This window comes from Rhinolophus sinicus, linkage group LG05 (genome assembly GCF_036562045.2).
Source record: "Rhinolophus sinicus isolate RSC01 linkage group LG05, ASM3656204v1, whole genome shotgun sequence".
Taxonomy (NCBI): Eukaryota; Metazoa; Chordata; class Mammalia; order Chiroptera; family Rhinolophidae; genus Rhinolophus; species Rhinolophus sinicus.
This window is the reverse complement of record NC_133755.1, coordinates 183033332-183055993: the sequence shown is the minus strand read 5'-3', so window position 1 is coordinate 183055993 and position 22662 is coordinate 183033332. Positions and strand designations below refer to the sequence as shown.

At 59.3% G+C, this 22662-nt stretch overlaps 1 protein-coding gene across 1 annotated transcript; it reads left to right on the top strand.

The window, feature by feature from the left end:
• Positions 1 to 5235: 5235 nt before the first annotated feature.
• FRMD1 (FERM domain containing 1) lies at positions 5236 to 18378 on the top strand. Its single transcript, XM_074333856.1, has 12 exons — positions 5236 to 5304; positions 9553 to 9643; positions 9995 to 10074; positions 10520 to 10596; positions 11495 to 11681; positions 11831 to 11986; positions 12500 to 12565; positions 12676 to 12744; positions 13404 to 13578; positions 14285 to 14605; positions 15759 to 15841; positions 17160 to 18378. Exons 1-12 carry the CDS (start codon positions 5236 to 5238, stop codon positions 17376 to 17378), a joined length of 1593 nt encoding a protein of 530 aa, XP_074189957.1. The 3' UTR covers positions 17379 to 18378.
• Positions 18379 to 22662: the final 4284 nt, after the last annotated feature.

Genomic DNA, 22662 nt, shown 5'->3' with positions numbered 1-22662 from the left:
CCCCACAGAGGTCAGTCCAGAGGTCTTGGTGTTGTTTTGGGGCAAGTGGGTAGGGCCTGAGTCGTTGGGCCAGCCGGGCTCAGAAGTGCAGATTTCGCCTGCCTGCACAAATGCTCTTTGTTGAGGGTGAGCAGTTATTTATATCTATGAGGTGTCGTGTGTGTTGTGAAGTCTTGGCATTAGGCGGTGGTTTCCCACCCGAATGGCTCCGTGGTTTGTCTGAAGTACCCTCCTGAGGAGTCTGGGCCTGCAGCACTTGACAGGAATGCTGCATCCTGTTTTCAGAGGACTGGAATTTGAAGGGCGGCTCGGGTCTTTGCACTTCAGGGCGGGACCTCGGGCCTGGGACAGGCTCAGATGACATCTGTTGTCCCAGTGTAGTTGTCACTCACAAAAGTGTCCTGGTCACCAGATCTTACCTCTCCCCCTATCCTGTTGACCATGTGACCCTAGGCACCCAGGGTGGGGGGTGGGGAACAGCAAGTGGGCCACACTTCTGCCAGGGCTCTTCCCCTTGGCCGCTGAGGGTGACCAGGCACTCACTGCATTGCAGCGGCTCCAAGCATGGAACCGCTCGGCCTGCAGCTGCTTCCGGGAAGGTGCTGGGTCTGGGGCCCCGGGAGAAGCGCCGTCTGGGCTCACCGAGTGGGGCTCGCACTCTCTCAGCAGGGACCTGTGGGGTGCGGGTTGGGTGCCAGTCTGCATGCCAGGTGTCCTGTTTGAGGTCAGTTGCTTTGTCTGAGCTCAACAGAAAGGAGGCAGAAATGGGTCCAAGCTGAGTCCAGTCTGACCCCAAGCTCAGCTTTTCCTCCCGACTGTGCTTTCCAAGTTGTGGGTTCCTGGCTTCTAGAAGCCCAGCTTAGGCTTTTATTCTCTGACTCAGTGAGCAGTTAATAGCTCAACTCCCCAATCCCAGTGCCCAGTGGAGAGCTGACTTTTCAGCTGTCAACCAAGGGACAGTTGGGCAGGAGACGTTCCCTCTGGACATGAGCACAGAGGGCGCTGCTGTGGGCGCCTAGTCCTGCTGGGCTGTCAGCGCTTTGTCTTGTGGCGGCGGGAACACCACATTGTTTTGGCTGCTCTGGCCCAGTACCCGCTTCTCTACAGTTCGGAGCCCTCATTTGTAAACTCATAAGGTTAAGTCCAGAAGAGCCAGTCCCAGTCCCCTTCCACGGGACCCGTCTTTGGTTAGTTCTCTCTGGAACTGCAGGCTCACACTGCCTTCCCCGTGTGGGGTTGGACAGTGTCAGCCCTATGCACGCCTCGTGGACAGCTGCACCCAGGACATCTCTGGCCTGCAGCTCGCGAGGCCTCTGCGAGCTCAGGACCTGCCCTGGCGTCTGGGCTGGGACGTCCCTGGTCTCACTAGAGATGGGCACTGCAGCTTTGCGGGGCAGGGTAGAAGTGTGTGCTCGGTGTCTGGGTTCTGGTCTCATGGGTCAGGTCTGTTCTTGTGCAGTTCTCTTATCCGTTTTGGACCTTGGTTTCCTCCAACTGTAATATGGAAGTACTATGAGCCTTTTGTCTTAACGGGATTGTGCATCTGAAAGCACTTGGAACAGTTTAAAGCCTAAATATATAATATGAAGGTGAAATAGAAAATGTATTTAAATAAAATATAAATACAAATGTAGGGCCTTAACCAGGCTCCCTGGAAGTTAAACCTCGGCGGCTGGCAAGAGGGCAGGAGGATGGAACGGGCGTAGACCAGGCTTTGCTGAGCAGGGAGTGTTTCATGGGCCTCAACCTGGAGAAGTTACCCAACTCACCCAAGATCACCTGCTTGTGAGTGGCTGGCCGGTGGGGACGCAGGTCAGCTGTAGAGTGCAGGCATCTCCCTAGACTCCCCCACACTGTGCTCAAGCCCTGAGGGTCACCATTCAAAACCACAGCATGGCGCCACACCACACAACACGATGAAACAAGCCTCTGACAAAAGGAGTGTATCCCTTAGAGTCCAGCTGCACCAGGGCACAGCTTCCTCACCCAAGAAGCAGAAGGTCAACATGGTTCCGAAGGGCAGCTCTCCGGGGGCTGTTCAGAGAAGGTCCAGCTTAGTGCATTCCACTCGGAACAAATTCGCAGTTAACAGAGTCTCCAGGAGCTTCCAAACATTTGGACACCTCTCCATCCTACGGTTTCTTGCTGCAAAGACTGAAGAACCTCTCTAGAGTTTCTATAAGAAGACTGTGAGCCTGCCTTGGTTTACGTTTCTAGGATACTGCTATGACCTTGAGCAAGTAAAAACCTTGAGGTTGGTCCAGGAAATCTGAGCCACCCTGTAAAAGTTAAACAAAGGTATAAACTTGGAAGGATCTTTGTCATGCTGTAGAGTGACATTCCCATATGGGGTTGGCCGTGGCCAAGTGTAATGCCAAACGTGTTGGTTCACTACGTGCTAGTGCTTCTCTGCAGGCTGGGAGAAGGGGGAGGCACACGTGACGACCCTGACTTAGAGTTCTGAAGGGTGGGGAGAGGATGTGTGTTCTAAAGAGGGTAAACCCATGTGATAGGCTTGACCTTGAGTTCTGAGGAGGCAGAGCAAGCATGATGACCATGACCTTGAGTTCTGGCAGCTCTGTGTCACAGGAACCATTTTCCCTGACTGGACGTTTGATGATCTGTAGGAGTCAAGGCTGCCTCTGTCCATCTCTTGTTTGACCAGGTCTGGTTCCAACAAACAGAAGTGAAATTGGTAGAAAAGTCAGGTGGAAGCCTGGAGACCCGGATTCCTGGGTCAGCTCTGAGCCTCAGTTTGCAAATCTGTAAAATGGATGTAACAGCCCACCTAAGAGGATGGCTGAGAATATTCCAGGCACATAATGGATATTTTTTAACTCAACACATATTTGTTGAGCACATACAATGGGCCCAGAACTGCTCTCGGCAGTGGGGACACAGCTGTAAGACTTTGTGGAGCTTCGTTCCAAGGGAGAGAGACAGACAGTAGACAAGTAAATGTGTCAACTTATGCTCAGTGCTGTGGAGGACAGTGAGCCCGGGGATCACGGAGGGCTGACTTCTGGAAGCAGTGAGGGGACAAGCCAGGCAGACATGCTGGAAAGAGCTTCCATGCATAAAAGCAGTAGATGCAAAGGTCCAGGGGCAGGAAGACTGGGCTAGAGAGCCAACAGCACCGGCTGTCAGAGGGGCTGTAAGCCCACCGTCTCTTTCAGAACTACGCTTCTTTGCGGGACGTGAGAGTGTGTGCAGACATTGAGCAGGAGTGAGACCATCTGCCCCGTTTAGGAAGATTGTGGGGGCTGAAGTATTGTAGGAGGGGTGTGGGGGTGGAAGAGGCACTTTAGGAGCCTTTGCAATAGTCTAGGTTGGAGACGAGAGAGGTGTGGAAGTGGGAACATGCAGGTAGGTGCTGGCATGTTTTGAAGGTAAAACCATCAGGATTTGCTCCGTCTGGAATTGGGGCAGGAGAGAAAAAGAAACAAGGGGACTCCCAAGGGAGTTAGCTATAGCTGGGATTTGGGGTGCGGCGCTGTCCCCAGCCCCTTGCCCTCTGCTCCATTCTGGTCGGGCAACCTGTATCCAGAGGCACGTTCACAGCCAACTGCTTCCTCCTGGGCCGGGGACTATAATTTAATAGTGGTCAGCCCGCTTAGCACTGGCATAGGGGACTGTCAATCACAGAGGAGGCTGCAGGGAGAGAATCCTAAGAATCTGCTCTCTGTGCTGAAAGAGGAAATTGGAGCCAGGAGCAGCCACCAAGGGCTGGGGGAGCCGGCGCTCCCCCAGCTGTAATTAACTGGCTCACTCCTTTCCTTTCCTTCCAACTCCCTCCTCCAGTCCAGGCAGTAAAGAAGCCAATTGTCATGGGGAGAAATGTCAGGGCTGACATGGTTTGATCGAAGGGGTCCTCTGCTATCCCACTAAAGGGAGCTGGTGACAGTGATGGGAGGGGTGGTGTGGCAGCGGCCCAGGTCACCTGTGAGCACCTTCAGCCTTCAGGCCCCACCCAGCCTCTCTGCCTCAGTGCTGGTGTCTCTACAGTGGGACTGGGAACGTCCTTCCCCGGCTTGTTGTGGGTGACGGGCCATCCGTGGGACTGGGGGCCAGCTCCCCACGGGCCCACACCAACCTCCATCCACCGCTGACACCTCTGTGCTTCTGGGCCATGGAGCACCCCAGCTCTGGGACCCCCAAGTCTGTGCTCTGGGGTCCACATTTTAAACCTCCATGTGGGAGGGCGCAGGTATGAGGGGGGGGCTTAGGAGGGGCCCAGGAGGTGGGGGTGTTCTCGTACCTCACACTCCTCCCTACGAGGCCTGGGACTCGGAGTGCAGCTCTGAGTGGTGGGGACAGGGCCACCTTCCACCCCACCCAGGGCTGCCCTGTCCTCTCTGCCACCAACTAAGCAGCTCAACGTCTGATTCAGACTCTTTCTTCCTAAAATGGGTCATTGTGACCCTAAGAATCCACTCCATAAAGTGCCAGGCAAGTGGGTGGAAAATGGTCCACGACTGTTGCTAGTTGTGCGGGAGAGGACACGGGGATAGGCTGTCATCGAGGCTATGCGCACACACACACACACATACACACACACACACGTGTTCACACACACATCTGCTGGGAGGAAATGCCACTCTGGCAGTGGTCGCATTTCGTGCCATCTATTGAATGACTTTTTGTGTTTTTCCACTATTTCATGAGTTGTTACGTACACGTATTTTAATAGCTTTACTGAGGTGTGATTTATGTGCTGTAAAATACATTCATCTTAAGTCAACGAGTGAATGCACTTGGGTAAATTTACGGATTGTGCAGACCCCGTCTGGTCAGGGAACATTTGCATGGCCCTGAAAGGGACCCCCATGCCCGCCGTGTGTGGTCATCGCCAACCCAGGCAACCACGGCCTATCTGTCTCTGCTCGTTTCTGGACTCACACAAGGTGTGTGCATTGGGTTGGCTTCTCCCTGCCGGGGGATGTCCCAGCTCCTCGGCCACGGACAGTACTTCCCCTGCCCAATGGTTTTTCCTGCGTTGTTTTGTGAAACCTGTACTTTATGGATTTAGGTTTCAGAAGCTTTATTTCTAGAACATTCTTAGCAAGCCCATCTCGTGGTCAAGGACCAATTATTCAGAAGAACGGGAGTTGGGCAGAGAAGAAACCTCGAGGTGCAGTGTAAGGAGGCCAAATCAGGTTGGGGTTAGGAGAGAACCCTGTCCTGTCCCCGTGTCTTTCCAGATCTGAGGTCACACTTGTCACTTGGCAGACTTGAATGACCCTGGAGCTCAGGGATGTGCTGGTGCTGCTGCCCACGCGGGAGCAGCTACGGCTGGTCGTGGGGGTGAGTGTGCAGGAGAGCGGGGCTGACTGGGGGTACGTGTGGGGTAGGGTGACCGTGGGAGTGACCGTGACCGTGAGTGGGGGCAGAGGGTGGGCAGCAGGGCAGCAGGGCTGTGGAGCGAGCTTGGGGACCTCGGAGCTATGCGCCCTGCTCTTCCCTCTCTGACAGGGTCGGTCACTTATGGCCCCACTGCTGCCTTACAGTGTTTCCCTCTCGCTGTCCGGTTCATGGCTGTGGCTGGGCCCACGCCAGTGTCCAGTGTCCCGGGGCTGAGCATTAACCAGTCCCTTCAGTGTCCAGCGTCCTCCTGGGCTCATTTTGCTCCCGGGACCCATCCCTTTTGGAGCTTCTCCCTGTGATCTGGGCGGGGGCGGGGCCTGAGGGTGGTTGTGTCCCCACTGGGAACAGATGCTAAGGTGGGGCTGGAGAATCAGCCCCTCAGAGGCGACCGTGAGGCCTCCTGCCTGGGGACACAGAGCCACAGCCGTGTCCTCCCAAGAATGTGACACCATTGGGAAGGAAGGAGCTGCGTGTGTGTAGCATGTTTCCTCCACAAACACCAAGGCTTTGACGTTCAAGACAAATGCAGGCTGACATGGCCCTTGGTCCTTTTTCCGTTCCATTCCTCACTGCCCTCATCCGGCTCCTGGCATGGCTGACTCCCCACCCCCAGTCTCCCACGCCCCCTGCACCTGAGTCTTCAGGGAGGTGACTTCCATAGGGTCCCCCAGACACAGCTCCCAGCGCCCACTCGGGGGGAGGAGTCACCAGGCTTCTTGCCCTATGAGGGCAGCCTCTGAGAGCTGTGCCCAAGATGGCTGGGCAGTGGGCATCTGGACAGTTTCTGGTGAGAGGCCTGTTCGACCTCTACCTACAGGATCAAATCTCTCAGCTTATCCTTTTACGAGAGATGTTAATTATGTAACTGATCAATTCATTGACTCAGTCAGCACACACCGGATGACACATGAGCAAAGGTGTAAGGACTGGCGCTCTCTACACAGGTGTGTAGCTCTCCCACAAACCTCCACCAGGGAACCCACTGCTTAAGCGTCTGTGGTAGATAACTGGGACTCCGCTGCTGGGCCCCCACCACAGACCCATGTGTGAGGGCCAGCAGACGCCCACAGACAGGGCCTGCCCTCACCCAGCTCACCTCCTCCCCACCCTCCCCACGCTACTGGTCATCCCGGGGACAGAACGGCTCCCAAGCAGTCATTTTCAGGGGACTTGCTCTCCCTCCCTCCATGGTGAAGCAGTACCCCTAAGTAGGAAGACAGGGCTTTTCACAGGAATTCTGGGCTGGGGGCAGGGTAGGACTTCTGGAGGGAGCAGGTGTTTGGGGCATGGGGAGTGCAGACAGCTCTTGACTGCCCGTCACCTGTTAGGGTACATGGGGACTGGTCTGACAGCAAACACCAGTGGGGACACGCCAGGCAAGGCAGGGCCCGCCGAGGCTGTATGCTGCTGCCCTGGCGTCCTTCCCTCACATATCACCAAAAGCACCAGTCAGTTCCAGCTGGAATTTTTCTTTTTTTCTTTTTCTTTCTTTTCTTTTTTTTTTTTTTTTTTTTTTGACGGGAATGGTGGTCCTTTCTACTTGTTATCAATTTTGAGTGAAAAAGGAAGTGGCTTTAAGTTCCTCTAATCTAGGCCATCTCTTTTCAAATTGCGGTTTCTGTCTTCCGGGAGTTTCTGAGTGAGGATGCAGCCTGCATGCCGGTGGCCAGTTCTCTTTACCATCAGCTGCCTGAAGCGGCTGCTTCCTTACACGCAGGTGCTGACACCCGCCAGTTGTCACACATAACCTCCCCACACTCAGCCAGGAGTTCTCAGCCAGGAGTTCTCCTTAGTCCAGTTTTATAAATGGGGAAACTGAAGCCCAGAGGTTGGCGATGCTCAGCTGTGTTGCTGAGTGCTGAGCTGGGGCTCGAGCCCGGGACCATCTGGTTCTGAAGCCCCTCTGCGTTCTCTGCTCTCCACTAGCCCGACGGTGGACCCCACTGGGGGCGCCCCGCAGCTGTGTGGCAGGCCCCTGCTGCTGTGCTCTTTCCAGCCGGGTTGTGTGGTTCTCCAGTGCCAGGCGCCCGTCAGATCTGTGGGGCAGGGAGGGGTCAGCCTGCTCTGGGCCCAGGACGGAGAAGCTCCGGGTAGACATCGCTGACCATGAGAAACAGCTTCATGGCTCAGCTCGCTCCTTCCTGGGGACACCGGGGCAGGGGAAAGAGGGAGCTCGGGGGACAGTTTCTAAATGGCAATCTCTGTCTCATGTCCAGATGTTGCTGGCTACTTACCCCACTTGGGTCCTGTCAGAGGAAGATGGAATCACTTTATCTGCCTGTTTTAGTTGGGTTTAGACGACCAGGAAAACCCAGAAACTTGTCATTTTAAGGATAAGTGTGGTTTATGAAAGCCTTTGGTCGGAGCTTGACGCTCTCTGAAATGCAACACAGCTCCTGGTAATAATGCCTTATTTGAGTCCCCCGGGACTCTCCTGTCTGCTCAGGCACACATGTCTGTGTTTAGGTTAGTGCTGACATTCACATTAGCGACAGACTCTCGCTAAGCCTCAGTTTCCCCGTCTGGGGGTGAGATGCTGGAGCTGAGGTGCGTTTTCCAGGGGCTCCCTGCATCCTTAGAGGCGCCTCAGGCCATAGGGAGGGGTTGGAGGCAGACTTGCTGGGGGGCGGAGAGAGGGGGGGAGTGCGGTGGTTTTGGCCCCACCCCATGTGCAACCAGGACCAAATGTGAGGCCTGAGATGGAACCACAAATCTCAGCCTTGGGGGCTTGCCCACTGAGGTGCCTAGCCTGCAACATGGCAGGGACAGAGCCAGCTTACTTTCGGGGTGTGTGCAAACCGTTTGAGCACCGGGAGGGGACCCCGTATCTAACTTCCCGTGTCTTCACTTCCGGGTACTAGAAAATCACGGGCTGCAGCAGACGCATCACCCTCAGGTAGGGCTGAGCCACCAGCCCCACCAAGTTAAATGGGCAACAACAAAGCCAGTCTTAGCCACTCACTGCAAAACAGAGCGAACATGCTGGGTGGCTTGAGACAGTGCAGACGCACTAGTAACAAAACAGCCTTCCCAGGTGGGCCGCTTTCCTGGCAGAAGGCCCAGGGAGAGCGGAGCGGTCCCGTGCCTGCCTGCTGCCCTTCTGTGCCAGGGCACGTCCTCTCACAACCGGAGACTGCGTCAGCTGGGCCTCAAGCACGGCTGCCATGGGGGGAATTGAAAGTGTGGCGGACCCTCAGCTGCGGCGGGGTGGGGGTGGGGTGATGTAGAGGAGAGAGGAATGTGCCAGACACGTGGGGGGGATGGCAGGGGAAATGCTGTGGAGGGAGGACAGACATGCCACCCAGTCCAGGGAGGGGACCCTTTCTTGAGTCTTGACTCAAATCAACGAAGTGTAGAAGAGTTCACATTTGAGACAACTGGAAATGTGAATTTATTGGATGTTTGATAGCAAGAGATTGTTCGATTTTCAATCGGAATGAGGCGTTGGTAGGATGATGTCTAACAGAGTGGATAATAGATGGAAAGAGCGCCCTTACCTGTGTGTCCTCACATGAAACACACCTGCTGGGCAATCACGAGGGCAGAAATAGCGATGGCACCCAGTACCTTGGGCCAGAGGGAGTGGGTGCAGGGGTGGGGGCACTCAGCCTAGGCCTGGAGCCCTGCAGAAGGTGCCTGTGGGGGGAAATGTCCCCCCAAGGGGCTATGGTGGGAGTGGGGTGTCAGGATGGGGGCTGCTGAGACCAGGGGTATTACTGGGAGGGGGGCAAGAGCCCTGGAAACACCCTCAGCTCCTTCTGGGTCCCCAGCACAGCACTTTTGCCCCTTTTAGGGGTGCCTAGACCCCAGCTTTGCTCTCAGGAGTGGCCTGCGCAGTGTTGGGTTGGGGGACAGAGCCCAGTGGGCACATCCTGGTACGCAGCTCACCACAACCCGTCTTGGGCACCCCTGACCTCACGCAGGCTCCTGTACTGAGGTCAGGCACGCCCACCCCACACCCCCTGCCTCCCTCCTCCACTCCCCTCTACACCCCCAGTCTCTCACCGGCTGCCCTGCTGGGTTGGGGACACATGTCATCTTCAGGTGGACAGTCATTGATAACCCTCAGTGCTGACTCCAGTGGGTGGGGAGCAGCCGCCCCACCTCAGTGTCCACCCTCTCCACTGCCTGCCCCTTTGGGGGCCAAGCTGCTGGGCTGTGCCCGGAGCCATCTCCCCTTTTTCTCAGGTGCAGGCCACAGGGCGCGAGCTCTTCCAGCAGGTGTGTGACAAGACCAGCATCAGAGAAGTCCACTTGTTTGGCCTCAGCGTGGTCAGAAGTAAGTAAGCTCCACCCTTGGACCCCAGCCCAGGGGTGTCAGCCTCTTCTGGGGGCGCTGAGTCTGAAGGACTCACTCCCGCTCTCCTGGCACCTGTGAGCCGTGTCTATTCTTAGCTCCATGTCGCGTCTTCCCAAATCCCGTCTGTTTTATACCCCGTTGTCACCCACCCCTGTTACCTCAGTAGAATTCGTGCGGCAGGCAGTCCTGCATGGTGCTCTCAGCTGGAACCTGCAGCTTATCCGTCCTGTGGTCTGATTGCACAGCAGCCCACTCAGCCACACGCAGGTTTTCACTCGCAGTGACAGGGATGGAGGGACTCTCTGATGGAGGCCCTGCTTCTCTTTGTAGACAACGAGTATATGTTCATGGATTTGGAGCGAAAACTCAGCAAATACTTCTCAAAGGACTGGAGGAGAGAAATGCACCAAGTAAGCTGGACTGCTGGTGGGAGGGCAGGGTGAGGCCACCCGGGGGCCTGGGCCTCCATGTGTCCGAGTCGGGCGCTGGTGCCAGGACCCGCCATGTTGTGCAGTGGTGCTGGCTCTGCACGGAAGGGCCACCGCCGACTGAGCTGCCTGCTGGTGGCACGCATGCTCCCCACGGTGTCCCCGCATGCGTGCTCAAGGAAAGCCAACCCGAAGCCATTCTAGGCAAACACTCGTGAATGTTATGGGCAACACTCCACTCAGTTTTTCCTTTAAAACAGTGAGATAAGATCATCAACTTCCCAGTTGTTAAGTCCTGAGCTTAAGCTTGGAGCTGGGATGGAGTGATGGCAGGGGACTGCCGCACTGAGGCCACTACCCAGCTGCCAGCTCACCAATGAGGCCATTTGCATGGCCCCTCTTCTTCTCGTGTGCCTTCATCCTACAGGGACCCAGGCGATGCAGGGCCCCCTTCGTGACCTTCCTCAGAGTGCAATACTACGTGGAAAATGGGCGGGTCATAAGGTAACAGCTGATGACCCGAAGGACACTCCCGGGGACGGCGAAGGTCTAGCGGGTGAAGCAACTTGTATGAAGAGCGTGGTATTGCTGCCACTGTGGTGGGTGGGAGGCACCATAATTCTTTTCCTTGAGATACGTGGAGACTATGCTGGAACATAAGAGTTTTCCAAATGCAGGTACCCGTATTCTCTCGGGGGGTGGGGGAGGCAGTTTTACGTGGCGGGTTTTGAAGGTTTCTGCTGTAGCCTGGGGCCGTCCTTCTGAATGGGGTTCGCTTGCTCTCGGCTGCGTAGCTGCACGTGTCCGGCCGCGGGAAAGGGGTCCCAGGCAGGTATCCCCGGGGCTTCCTTCTGAGTATCGGGGGATCTGCCTTAGAGCTTGCAGGGTAACACCAAGCGCCCCGAGGTGGTTCAGGAACCCTGGTTACTCCCCGGCCTAGACAGGTGAGTGGGGCCTATGTCCCCAGGAATTCCCTGATGGTCCCAACAAGTCTTCTGAGATGGAGGGGTGGAGAGTGAGGGTGTGGGGTTGTGTGGAAGGTTCCGGAGAGTGAGGGTGTGTGGTTGTGTGGAAGGTTCTGGAGAGTGAGGGCTGCGGTTGTGTGGAAGGTTCTGGAGAGTGAGGTGTGGGGTTGTGTGGAAAGCTGCCCACTACAGCCGTGGCTGTGGGGCGGGTGGAGGCTGCCCCTCGTTAGGGAAGGAACCTACCTGGGTGTGCTGAGAGCTGAGGCTTCCTGGCTTCCCAAAGCAGGAGGGACAGTCAGTCAGCAGGTTCATCTGCGCCACTCCCGGAAAGAGGCCACGTGTGACAAGACAAGGGTGTGAATTCCCGGAGGGAGGGAGGGCCTGGGGCTGTGGAGGGACCATCCAGCCCCTCGCCAAGACCGCCTGCTGCCTTCCAGGGACAGGACAGCCAGGCACCTGTACTACTGCCACCTGAAGGAGCAGGTGCTGAGGTCCCAGTGCGTCCACCGCGAGGAGGCCTACTTCCTGCTGGCCGCCTACGGGCTGCAGGCTGACCTGGGCAACCACCGTGAGCGGGCCCACGTAGGCCGGTACTTCGAGCCACAAGCCTACTTCCCGCAGTGGGTAAGGCCGTGGGGCGGGGCTGCGGGCGGTGAGGGGCGGGGCTGCGGGCGGGGGCGGGGCTGCGGGCGGGGGCGGGGCTGCGGGCGGGGGGCGGGGCTGCGGGCGGGGAGGGGCCGGCTGGGTCTGATGGGCCTGTGGCTGGTCGTCAGGTGATCACCAAGAGGGGCAGCGCCTACATCCTCAGACACGCACCCGCCGTGCACCGCGAGCAGCGGGGCCTGAGCCCCAAGGAGGCCGTGCTGCGCTTCATCAGGGAGGCCTGCCAGCTGGAGGACGTGCCTGTCCACTTCTTCAGGCTGTACAAGGTCACGCCCGCAGGCCGCCTCGGACTGTCTGTGCTGAGGGACCCAGATTGTGGGCACTGGTGGCCAGGGCCCTGACTGCAGGCCAGGAGGGACATGCGGGTGTGGTGTGCAGGTTGCCGTCTGAGTGGTGGTTCTGTCCTGGTGGTGTTGCTGTGGTCCCAGTGTGTGCACGGCACACCTATAGGGGTAGCCCAGCCCGCTCAGCTTCCTGGGGTGATGCTGCCCATCTAACCTTGGGGGCGAAGGGACTGTGTGAAGGCCGGGCCTCTGCTTTCTCCTGCCCGTGTCCAGGGTGACCTGGCGTTTGTTCTTTGGGGAAGTAGGGGTGAGGGCCTGTCAGCGATCAAGTGGGGCTTAAGCACTCATGTACCTGGGGAGTGAAAGTCTGAGAAGGGACGGGGGTAACAGGCCTCCGGCACCAGAGGGAAGATAGGAGGGCCTGGGGACCCTGCTTGTCCCGGGGAGCCCACCCCGGGCCCAGGGCTCTGCTCTCTGACATAGGTGTCCTTTTAGGATAAGAAGGAAGACAGAGCTACCATTGTCCTGGGACTGACACTCAAAGGAATGCACATCTACCAGGTGATGGAGGGAGCCCCAGGGCCCCTGCCCCGCCTTCTCCCTCCCCCTGCCTGCGACACATCTGCTCCCTGGGGCTGACCCTGGTGGATACCAATGCTGCTGTCTTACAGGAGGTGAACCACACCCCACAGCTGCTGTACGACTTCCCCTGGTCCCAGATTGGGAAGCTGGCATTCCTGGTGCGTGCCTGGGGGTCCAGGTGGGAACGGGTCTCAACCCCCAGGAGCCCAGGAGAGCCCGGCAGACGCTTGTCCTTCCGGGCACTTACTGGGCACTCTGTCCTCTACCAGACCCTACGCCTGGGTGTCCCAGGCCTGGCTCTTTGCATGGGGCCCTGTCCTCGGGAAGCACTGACCTGCTGGCCCCACACGACTTTCTGGCTCCTGTGTGGAGGACATAAAGCGAAATGAGGAGGTCACAGGAGTGCATGGCTGGCCGCCAGCTTCCAGACGCCCCTGTCCCTGTAGTCCCGGCCCTACACCGTCACCCTGGGCCAGGCCTGGCGCCCGGGGCAGAAGGGCAGGGACAGTGAGGGCCACTGGACACAGGCTTGCCGTCGGCCCTGTTGGCCCTTCCTCAGGACAGTGAAACTGAGGCTCGGGGTCCAGTCCTGGGTCCCATGCACCCTCACCCCAAGGCTGAGCGGGGTGTCTAACCTTCTCATAACTGAGTGCAGAGTCGTGTGTATCCCTGAAAGCCCACCTGCATACGGAGATTAGATTTGCAATCAGAGATGATGGTTGCTGCCCAGTGTGGGGTTGTGGCTGATGGTTCAAACACGGCTCTCCTGACAGCCTGGTTTCCTTCTACAACTGCATGTTGTCTGTTCCTCGTTCAGGGGAAGAAGTTCGAGATCCGGCCGGACGGGCTGCCCTCAGCCCGGAAGCTGGTGTACTACACGGGCGGTGCCTCCAGCTCCCGTCACCTGCTGCAGCTGCTCCGCACCAGCCACCAGCTGCACCTCCGCCTGCAGCCCACACTGCGGGGGCTGCGGCAGCTCGAGGAGGAGCAAGGTGGGCACAGTCTGTCCTCCGCCACGGCCTGGGCCCCCAGGGGAGAGGATTGAGCCCCCACACCCAGGGTCTGGGGGTTCCTAGAGGATCGACCCCCCAATCGGGGCTCCCGGAGGACCACCCATGCCTGCAGTCTGCAGTCTGGGCTGTAGTCCAGTTGCACCTTTTTATTTTCCCTTCGTGGGGTTTGGTCTCTTGGCTCCTGTATCCCCCCAGATGATCTGGTTGAAGGGCATGGTGGTGACCCCATTCTTCCAGCTCTCCTGGAGCCCAGTTCTAAAGATGGGGGCCTAGGGCATTGGATTCTGGGGAAGAATTCTCCAGGAGCCCACAGGAGGGCTGAAGGGTGGGCAAGGCGACCTGGGAAGCTCCTGGAAGCTGGGTTGTGTCCTCATGAGTGTGCCCGTGTGAGTGTGCGAGCGTGTGTGTGCCTGTGTGCATGTCTGCTTGTGTGTGTGAGCTGCTTAGGGGCCCTTCAAATTGAGAATGACGTGAGAGCCCTAGGGGATTAGTTTACTGACCGCAGGTGACAGAGCCCACCTAGGTATCCTGGGCTGTCACCGTATGCACACAAGCACACATGCATCTCCCGGGGCCTCTGCAGCAGCTCAGGCGTGGGTGGGTGGGCAGGACCCCAGGGGCCCCGTTGGCCACGTGCGGCTCCAGGACACTCTTACGTTGCTGTCCCCACTCTCTCCCTGCACAGAGAAGAAGTGCTACCGGGAGTCATACATCAGCGACGCACTGGAGCTGGACCTGCACCCAGCCAGCAGCGGGGACAGCGGGGACAGTGGGGCCAGTGGCCGGCATCCTTCCCCCTGCCTCTCGCTCCTGTCGGCCAACAGCCAGGGCAGCTCCTTGGGCATGGAGCCTGGGGAGATGTCGGTGGACGGGTCCTTGGGGACCGAGGCACTCCAGGGGGAGGTGCCGTCCTGCAGCTCCAGCACCAGCCCGAGCAGCAGGGACACAGATGGTGGCTGCAGAAGCTGGCAGGAGAAGGATGCACGGCACCCGGATCCAGGGAAGGGTGAGTGTGCGGCCGACCAGCCAGGGTGCAGCCATTGCTGTGGGCGCCCCCGAGAGCAGGGGAGCCTGTGACCATGATTCCTGGTTCGTGACGGGGGCGGCCTTGGGGCCAGGGGCAGACAGGATGACAGGGGGCACCCTGCAGGGTGTGGGGGGTCCTCCTGCAGCTGACTAGGGCAGCCCACGCCCCTCGTTTACGGTGTGGCCTCCACAAAGCGTTTCAGCCAATTTCTCTGGTTCTGCCAGGTCGGTCCAGCACAAGCCCCGTGACAAGGGCTACCACCATAGTGAGTCACTTGCAGGGGCCATCGGGCCAGGTGTCCGTTCAGCTCAGTGTGAGCTCTTTAGGCTCAGGGATGCTTCTGTGGTTGGTCAGGGGCTGTGTGGCCCTGAAATGGCTTCCTTGTCACCTGTTCCCTGAGCATCTGCAGCACCCCTGACAGTGGACATGATGGGCAATTGTGGGTACCAGCCTGAGGTCCTGGCCACCCAGGGTCGGAAGGTTTTTGTCACTTCCCTGCTGTGTCTACCTTTACATTCTGAGTGTCTGGTCCATTGGTAAAGGACGGACTGGCCTCCGTGTCTGAGTATCTGTTCACGCGTGGGGTCTGCCAGCCAGTATGAATAATAGTGACAATACGGCACTGCCTAGCAGGACACATCAGAGCGCTGGCAGCCGAAACAGCCATTGCAGAAGCACAGGGACATGTGAGCCGAGGGCCGGGGGAGGGCTGCGGCCCTGCTTGGGTTCCTGCAGACGGCAGCTGGGTGGCCTGTGCACAGAGCTGTGGCTGGTGCATCCTAGGCTTGGGCCCTTGCTTCCAAGCAAAGAGCCTGGGTCACCCAAAGCATGCCCCATAAAACCCACTGCTCATTAAAGGGGATTCAGGCACCTCACATGGACAACACACACGATCCTGTCTGTGATGGCAAATACTTTGCACTCACCACCACCCTGCTAGTGGGAGGCTGAGGTCACTGCCAAGGTCATGACCCCCCCACCCTCTGCAGGTCTGATAGCCCCAAGAGGAGGGGTATGAGGGCCTCAGGGGCTCCAGTCCCCTCTCAGAGTTAGGGTCCCAACATGGGGTGGGCAGCCATCCGTGGGGTGCTGGGAGTGGTGCCCCTCTGCTCACGCCCCTCCATCCTTTCAGCCTCTCGTCCCCGGGCGTCCATGGCAGTATTGCAGGTCACACTGGTCAGGATGAGGGGCCGTAGTGCCGAGGCTCTACAGCAGGTACGTCCTCCGCTGTGGGTGGGGCAGCCCCAGGCCAGCTCCTGCACCTGTCCTCCCAGCCCGCCCTCTTGGGGCCCAGGGCCCTGCTAGGCACAGAAGAAGGTCCCTGGGCAGAGAGCCCAGAGGGTCCCTGAAACGGCAGCCAGGCAGTGGGGCACGCCAGGGAGGCTTTCTGGAAACAGGGTGCGTGGGGGCTGGTTCTCCTTGGCCTCAGGGCCTGACGGGCACACAGAGTGGGGGGCTTTCCTGGCTGTGTGCTCATGGTGTGGCCGTGCCACCTCCACCATCCACCAACCCCTGGCGGTGGGCACCCAGGAAAGCACTGGTGGGCTGGGAGCTCCCAGCGTGCCTGGGAGCTGGCCTGGGGGTGATGCCCTGTGAGAAGACAAAGTAGCGGGTGATTTTACTAAGTGAGGGACTGAGCTGGACATGGCGAGGGAGAGAGAAGCGCAGCAGAGCCCTGGGCGGGGTCAGCCCGTGTGGCTGGAGGCTCCTGGCCCAGAGTATCTGCGCTCAGACATCTCTGCACTGGGCACGTGGCCCCCTCTGCAGTGGCCCCCTGATCTGGGGCTACATCGGTGAGAATAGTTCAGTTGCCGGGGGGCACTCAGCTGAACCCCAACCTGGCTGGGACCTCTACGGCCAGCTCAGAGCCAGGGCCCAGACACATTTCCTCGCACATGAAAGGGGCAGGGCCTGTCCTTGTCTGCCAAGATGCTTCAAGCTTATTCCTAAAATCTATCAAATAACTAATAATAATCCAGGTCTGATGAGTTCAAGAAGAAAACAGCCCAGGGCCCCAGTGCCCTCTGATCAAGGGGGGGCTCTGGGGGTGGGGGGATCAGGTTCCGTTGCCCAGACAGGAGTTCCATCCGGTGTGAGTCGCCTCCCTGATGGGGCAGGAGCTGGAGGTTACATGGCGGCGGGTCACTCACCGCGCTGCCCTGGGCCTGCCCCGGGCCTGCCCCCTGCCCGGGGAACGCAGGGGATGGACAGTAGAAGATTGGCTCGACTGTGTCACTGCAAGATTGCAGCAGGGTGGGCACTGCGCCAGGAGATCTAAGCACCTCCTAGATGAACGGACAGTGAGAGCAGCCTGCAGGAGACGGACGTGGCTGCGTGGGCATCGCCAGCTGGGGGACAGCAAGTTCAGGGGCCCCAGGCCAGGGCCGCAGGGGGCTGCCAGGAGGTCAGCATTAAGCGAGCTGGGGCACAGAATTTGAGGAGTCCGCCTTGGACAACTGGGCGGGGCTTTATGACTGAAGCCCCAGCAGGAAAGGGAGGAGCTGCAGGACACACCTCTGGCCTCTCCCTTTAGGTCCCTGAGGCGACCACAAGCCACATTGAGGAGCACAGCCGCAGCCTGGATGACGTGCGTCCGCGCCCTGCCCCGCGCTCCAAGCCCTTCCCGCGCAGCCGCCCCCTCGGCTTTGAGCTGGACCCCAGACCCGTGGTCCTCCACGAGAGGAGGTCCACGAACTGCCTCTTCCTGGACCTGCTCGGGGAGGACCAGCTTCCAGAGGAATTTGTGGTGTAGGCCCTCGTGGCGCAGCTCTGTCCATGCTGCACAACTCGGTCCACGCTGTGGGGCTCGGTCCATGAGGGGCTCCGTCCACAATGCACGGCTCTGCCCACGTGGGATTCCACCCACACAGCAGACTCAGTCCATGCAGGGCTCCGTCTACTCTTCAGACTCCGTTCACGTGGGATTCCAGCCAGTGGTGCAGGCTCCGTCCATGTGGGGATCCAGCCACGCTGCAGGCTCCGCCCACGACGCACGACTCAGTCGGCGCAAGGGTTCCATCCCTCGGTCCACATGGGTGCAGCTCCGTTGGCGCCTTGCCAGCCTCCCGAGTCAGGCCAGTCTCTGACCCTCTTTCTGCCCCAGAGGCGCCCACCACAACCGGGTGCCTGTTGACCCAGGCTTCAGGCGCCACCCCATCTACCCGAGACAATTCCCCGTGTCTTCACCTGCCAGAGGCGTGGTGCCGGCTCTGACAGTGGAGAGCGGGTCCCGTGTGGCCCGGGGACCACAGCAGGCCTGAGCTCCTCGCGACGGCTGTCCAGGACCAGTGGTGGCGTGGAGGACCTCTAACTTGCGCGGACGGCTGGGGTTCTCGCTGCCGTTGACTCTCCCTGGATGGCTAGCCAAGTGCACAGGCTTTCCGGGAGTCCTGGGGCTCAAGGTCACAGTCATGCCCCGCCCCAGGCGCAGGGGAGACCACTCTGCAGGTCTTGCTGCTCACAGCCCTGGGCCGGCAGACAGAGGCCCCTCTGTGAGGTGTGGGCCCAGCTCTGTCACCCGGATCTGCAGGCGGACACCCCACTGTCTGCCATCCACAGAAGGGTGCACACCACACAGCCGTGTGGACACCCGCTTCCCATGGAGCTCATCAGATCGCAGCAGGAAGCCCCAGCGGCCCGCGGCCGTGTCCTGCACGTGCCTGGCTCTCTGAGAGACACAAGAGAAGCCTGCACAGAGCCAGGGTCTCTCCCTCCTTCCCAGCACAAGTGGAGTTTGAAAACTAGGCAGGTCATGAGCTGGCTCTGAGCAGGTGCCAGATGGCACAGAGCCCCATGAGGGCCAGTCTATGGTGGTGGCGTGGGCTTCCTGGGCTGTCTGACAGTTCCCAGTGCCCACGTGCCTGGTGGGGCTGCCCCACGCCCAGGGCTACCGAGGCCACCACGTCTGCAGCCATGGAGGAAGAGGGTGAGGGTTCGGCAGCCTGATCAGAGCCCTGTGGGATGGGCGGGGTGTGCACAGCTGTGTGGGGCCCGAACTCCTGCTTTCCAAGGAGTTTTCAAAGCCGTACTAAGACTGGTCCCCATAGTAAAAAAAGATGGGGCCCTGATCTAAGGTCTGTGACTCGCTTTCCTTTAAAGAAGCTTTTGGACACAAGAGCCGCACCCCTCGGGCGATTTGCTGTGGCGCAAGAAGGCAGCAATGGGCAGGGTGGGGCAGACGTGAGCTGGCGGTGCCAGGACCTGCACACCCACACGTGTGCACACGGATGTGAGCGGGCATGGTGAGTCCACACGGCATGGAGGAAGGAGCTGGCACCCTATGCCACTTGGAGTCCCTGGCAGGGGCCCTGGAGAGCCCATGTCCCAGCTGCCTGCACAACCCCTTGCCCCGGCTGCGCCCGTCCCTCACTGCCACAAGAGGGCACTGGTGGCACGCTGTGGCTCCTCCGGGTGGCGCCTGCCTCCTGCCCTAAACCTGCCAGAAGGACCTGGCTGTGCTGGGGGCTGCGGCTGCCCAAGACTGTGCGGTGTGTGCCGGCCTCACATGCAGGCTGCCCCTAACTGGAGGGCGGAGGGGTTGGGCCCCAAGAAACCCCTGGGGGTTGGGCGCCTGTCCTTCCTCTGAGCACACGTGGAAGATTGTGCCCAGTGTCTGCTAACCCCTGTGTAACCTCTGGTTCTTAGGTAAGTGGACGGACAGTTAGAGGCAAGGAGGACTTTGCCTGCTCTCTACCCCTCCCACAATGGCCTTCCCCGTCCCCACCCACGCAGAGGAAGTGACAGTGTACAGCACAGGGGGGAGACGGCTAGTGGGAGAGGGAGGGAGGGGGCTCCTTGGGAAAGTCAGAAAAACCGCCTTTTCCTTTTGTGTAGAGTAAGACCAAAAGTCTCCTAGACAAAACCGGTATTTCCAGGAAAATGGGTCTGAGCTAGTAGGGAACGGATAGTTTGTGAGAAGGGAGGTCGGGGCTGCTCCAGGCTGCTGAGTGGACTGACTCCCCGATACCTTGAGGTGTGCGTGGGTGTCAGTGAGGGGAGTGTGGTCCCCAGAGCTGTGGGGCCACGAGGCAAAGCCCCACAGGGCTCCCTCCAGGTCTCCCTGGGCAGGTGGCTCAGGAAAGCATAGGCTGAAAGTGACCACCAGCCCCACCCCAGCCTGTCCTGGGCCGGGTTTGGACAGAAGTCAGAGGTCAAGCTAGTGGGTCTAGATTCACAAGAACCCCCGAGGGCTTCTTGAGTGTGGAGTCCTGAGCCAACCACCAGTTCTTGTTGGGGCCTGGGAACAGGCTGGTGTCCTGCTGGGGTGTGGGTCTTAAGGGCACCTGGTGGCAGTTGTGTTTGGGGGTGCTGCAGGGCAGCCCTGTGCCTGTGGCCGTCGGCTCCCAGGATACTCCCAGCGTCACAGGGCCCAGGGGTCCAGAGTGAACATCTGACCCATCACCTCATTTTGTGAACTCACCTCCCTTGCCCTGTGGGCCCTGGGTCACCCAGCCCAACTGCCCTCTGAGGAGACACAGCCTGGGGACAGGGCGCCCTTTCTCCCCAACAGCTGCCTCACTCTGAGTGGGCTTGGAGGGCGGGCAGATGGAGACCCAACGGGCATCCCTCCAGGACCCCAGGGGCACGTCTCACCTGGGGGGTCTTAACAGTGCAGACCACTCCCCAGGTGAATCAGCCAGGGGTCTCCGCAATGGCCTGGGCACTCTGAGGACACTTCTGTACACCCACCAGGCAGGGACAGAGTGACCTGAGACCCAGCAGGATTAAGCTTTGGGCCTCAGTGGTGTGCTCCGGGCTACAGGGCTTTGTAAAATTCGCAAAACGAAGCCGTTCTGAATCACACGTGATTGAGATGCTGAGTCTCAATGCCCCTCCCCCTCCTGGTCCTGGGAGGAGTGGGAGCCTGTGGGGAGGGGGGGCACGGGGCTGAGGGCGGCGTCTGGAGGTCGGGTTTGGTGGGAGGTGTCTACGAGGTTCAGACAAAGGCCAGCAGTGGCTTCCAGGAAGACCCCTGCAGCTCACCCTGTCCTGTTGGGGAGGATGCGCGTGGGGCATGGACAGAAAAGGCTGTCGACTCGGATGGCCGGCGGGACTGAGCACGGGGGCCGCGTCCTGCAGCCGCAGCCTCACGCCCAGACCGACCCTCACGTCCCACAGAAGTGAAACTGCCTTTCAAGGACCAGTACGAGAAAAAGTCCAATGAGCAGCTGGGAGACAGCGGACTGTGTCACCAGTTCCTGTGTGGACACCACCAGGGGTCACGGAGGTGTGACAGAGACAACTTACAAAGTGACCTCGTGGGATTTCGTGATTATCTGTGCTATTGGCCAGATTTTTAAAAGCTATAATTTTCATATTTTTCTCTGAGTATTTATCTTCCTACTTTAGAATTCACAGCGTCTATATTTTGTTTCCTGCAAGAGGGTCCCCATCACCAACTAATGGCGCAGTTTCAGACGCCTCAACGTCCTGGCCCTGCCCTGCCCAGGCCCACACGGGACTCTGTTCCAGGACATGTCACGTTGTGGTCGCTTTTCAAGGAACAAGTCCTAGCACCCACCTGCTCGCTGCTCACATGGGCGCCATGTGGCTGGGCCCCCCGTCGCTGGCTTGAGGGTCTTCTGTCACTCTGCCTTTGCCACCACCCCACCCATGGCCTCCAGCACCGTCCACTCAGCTCCCTGCAGTGTCGGCCTTGGTCCCGAGTCTCGCGGAGCCCGTCTGGGCCTTGAGTGGCGTCCCCTTCTTGTCACCAACAAGCAGATAAAGATATGGCAGCCAAGGGCCAAGGGTTCGACCACATCAGAAACTGATGTTTTTTTTCCCTGTGACGACAGCATCTGTGATACTCAGGGGGACCTGCAGTTGGGAGGCCTCCAAAGAAGAGGGCCTCACTGTCCTTGTGAGTCCCAAGAATGCGGTGACACGAGCCCCGTGGGGTGCGCCCCCCCAGCACAGACGAGGGACATGCAGTGGATGTCCGCCACCTGTAAGACCACAGCCTCCCAGTGTCTGCTTCTGCTTCAGGGGACTTCAGGCTTCTCTGTCCCCCAGAAAGGGCGTCCAGCAGAGGAAGTGTGGACATGAGGGCACGAGGACCACAGTCGTCCCGGGTGAGCAGCTCCACCTGGAGGGAGGGGCAAGCCTGAAGGGCAGAGTCCCCGAAGTGGTGACAGCCACCTGGAGGACCCTCCCCTGGGCCCTCCTTGTATCAGACTTGCCTCAGGGATGGCAGGGCCTGGGTTCACTCACCGGCCTGTGTGCCCTCTACCCTGTACCCCACCATCGTAGTGTTTATATGGGGGGCAGGTATGGGGCCGCCGTGGGCACGTCGATCCCTGTCCTGGTTCTGGGGTCTGCGAGGCTGGGAGCTTTGCCCCAGGATGCCCGTGGCAGCGGAGGCTCCAGTCACCCCCCACCGAGGACTGCCCTCTGTCTCCACACACTCCCATCCCTCAGGATGACAGGTGACGTGCAGAGAGCCACGCGGACAGTCCCCCATGGTGGACGGCCCCTCTGCAGCCTGGGGGAGCCGGTGGGCATTTCTCAGGATGGTTAAAACCGAAGAAAACACGGCATTCAGCTAAAACTGACTGGTGAAGCAGGCACGTCTTCGCTAACACTCAGCCACAGGCCCCGGTCATGGGTGGACAGCTGCCACTCTGGAGGACGATGGGACACAGGCTGAGCCTGCACTGTCTGTCGATTCCAGTCGGTAACAACTGCTCGAAGAGTCCAGGACATAAAGGCACAGCACGCTCCCTACCCAGGTTCCCTGAGCCACGTTCTGTCCGTCTGCAGACCCCCAAGGCTGGAGCCCAGGGTCCCAGCACGCGTCACACATCCTGCCCAGCTCTGGGATGGCGGCTTGGACAGCAGGCAACACAGATGACGGGTGACAAGAGGAGGATAATTACAGACGCCTGCTGTCGGCGCATCTGCCTGTCCTGGCACTTCCCAGTGGCCTCGCTGCACAGACAACATGGGCTGGAGGGCTACGGAATGTGTTGGGACACAGAGCCACCACCAGGGCCCGAGTCTGGTTCCAGAACCTGCTCAGAGCGGGGACTTTTGCA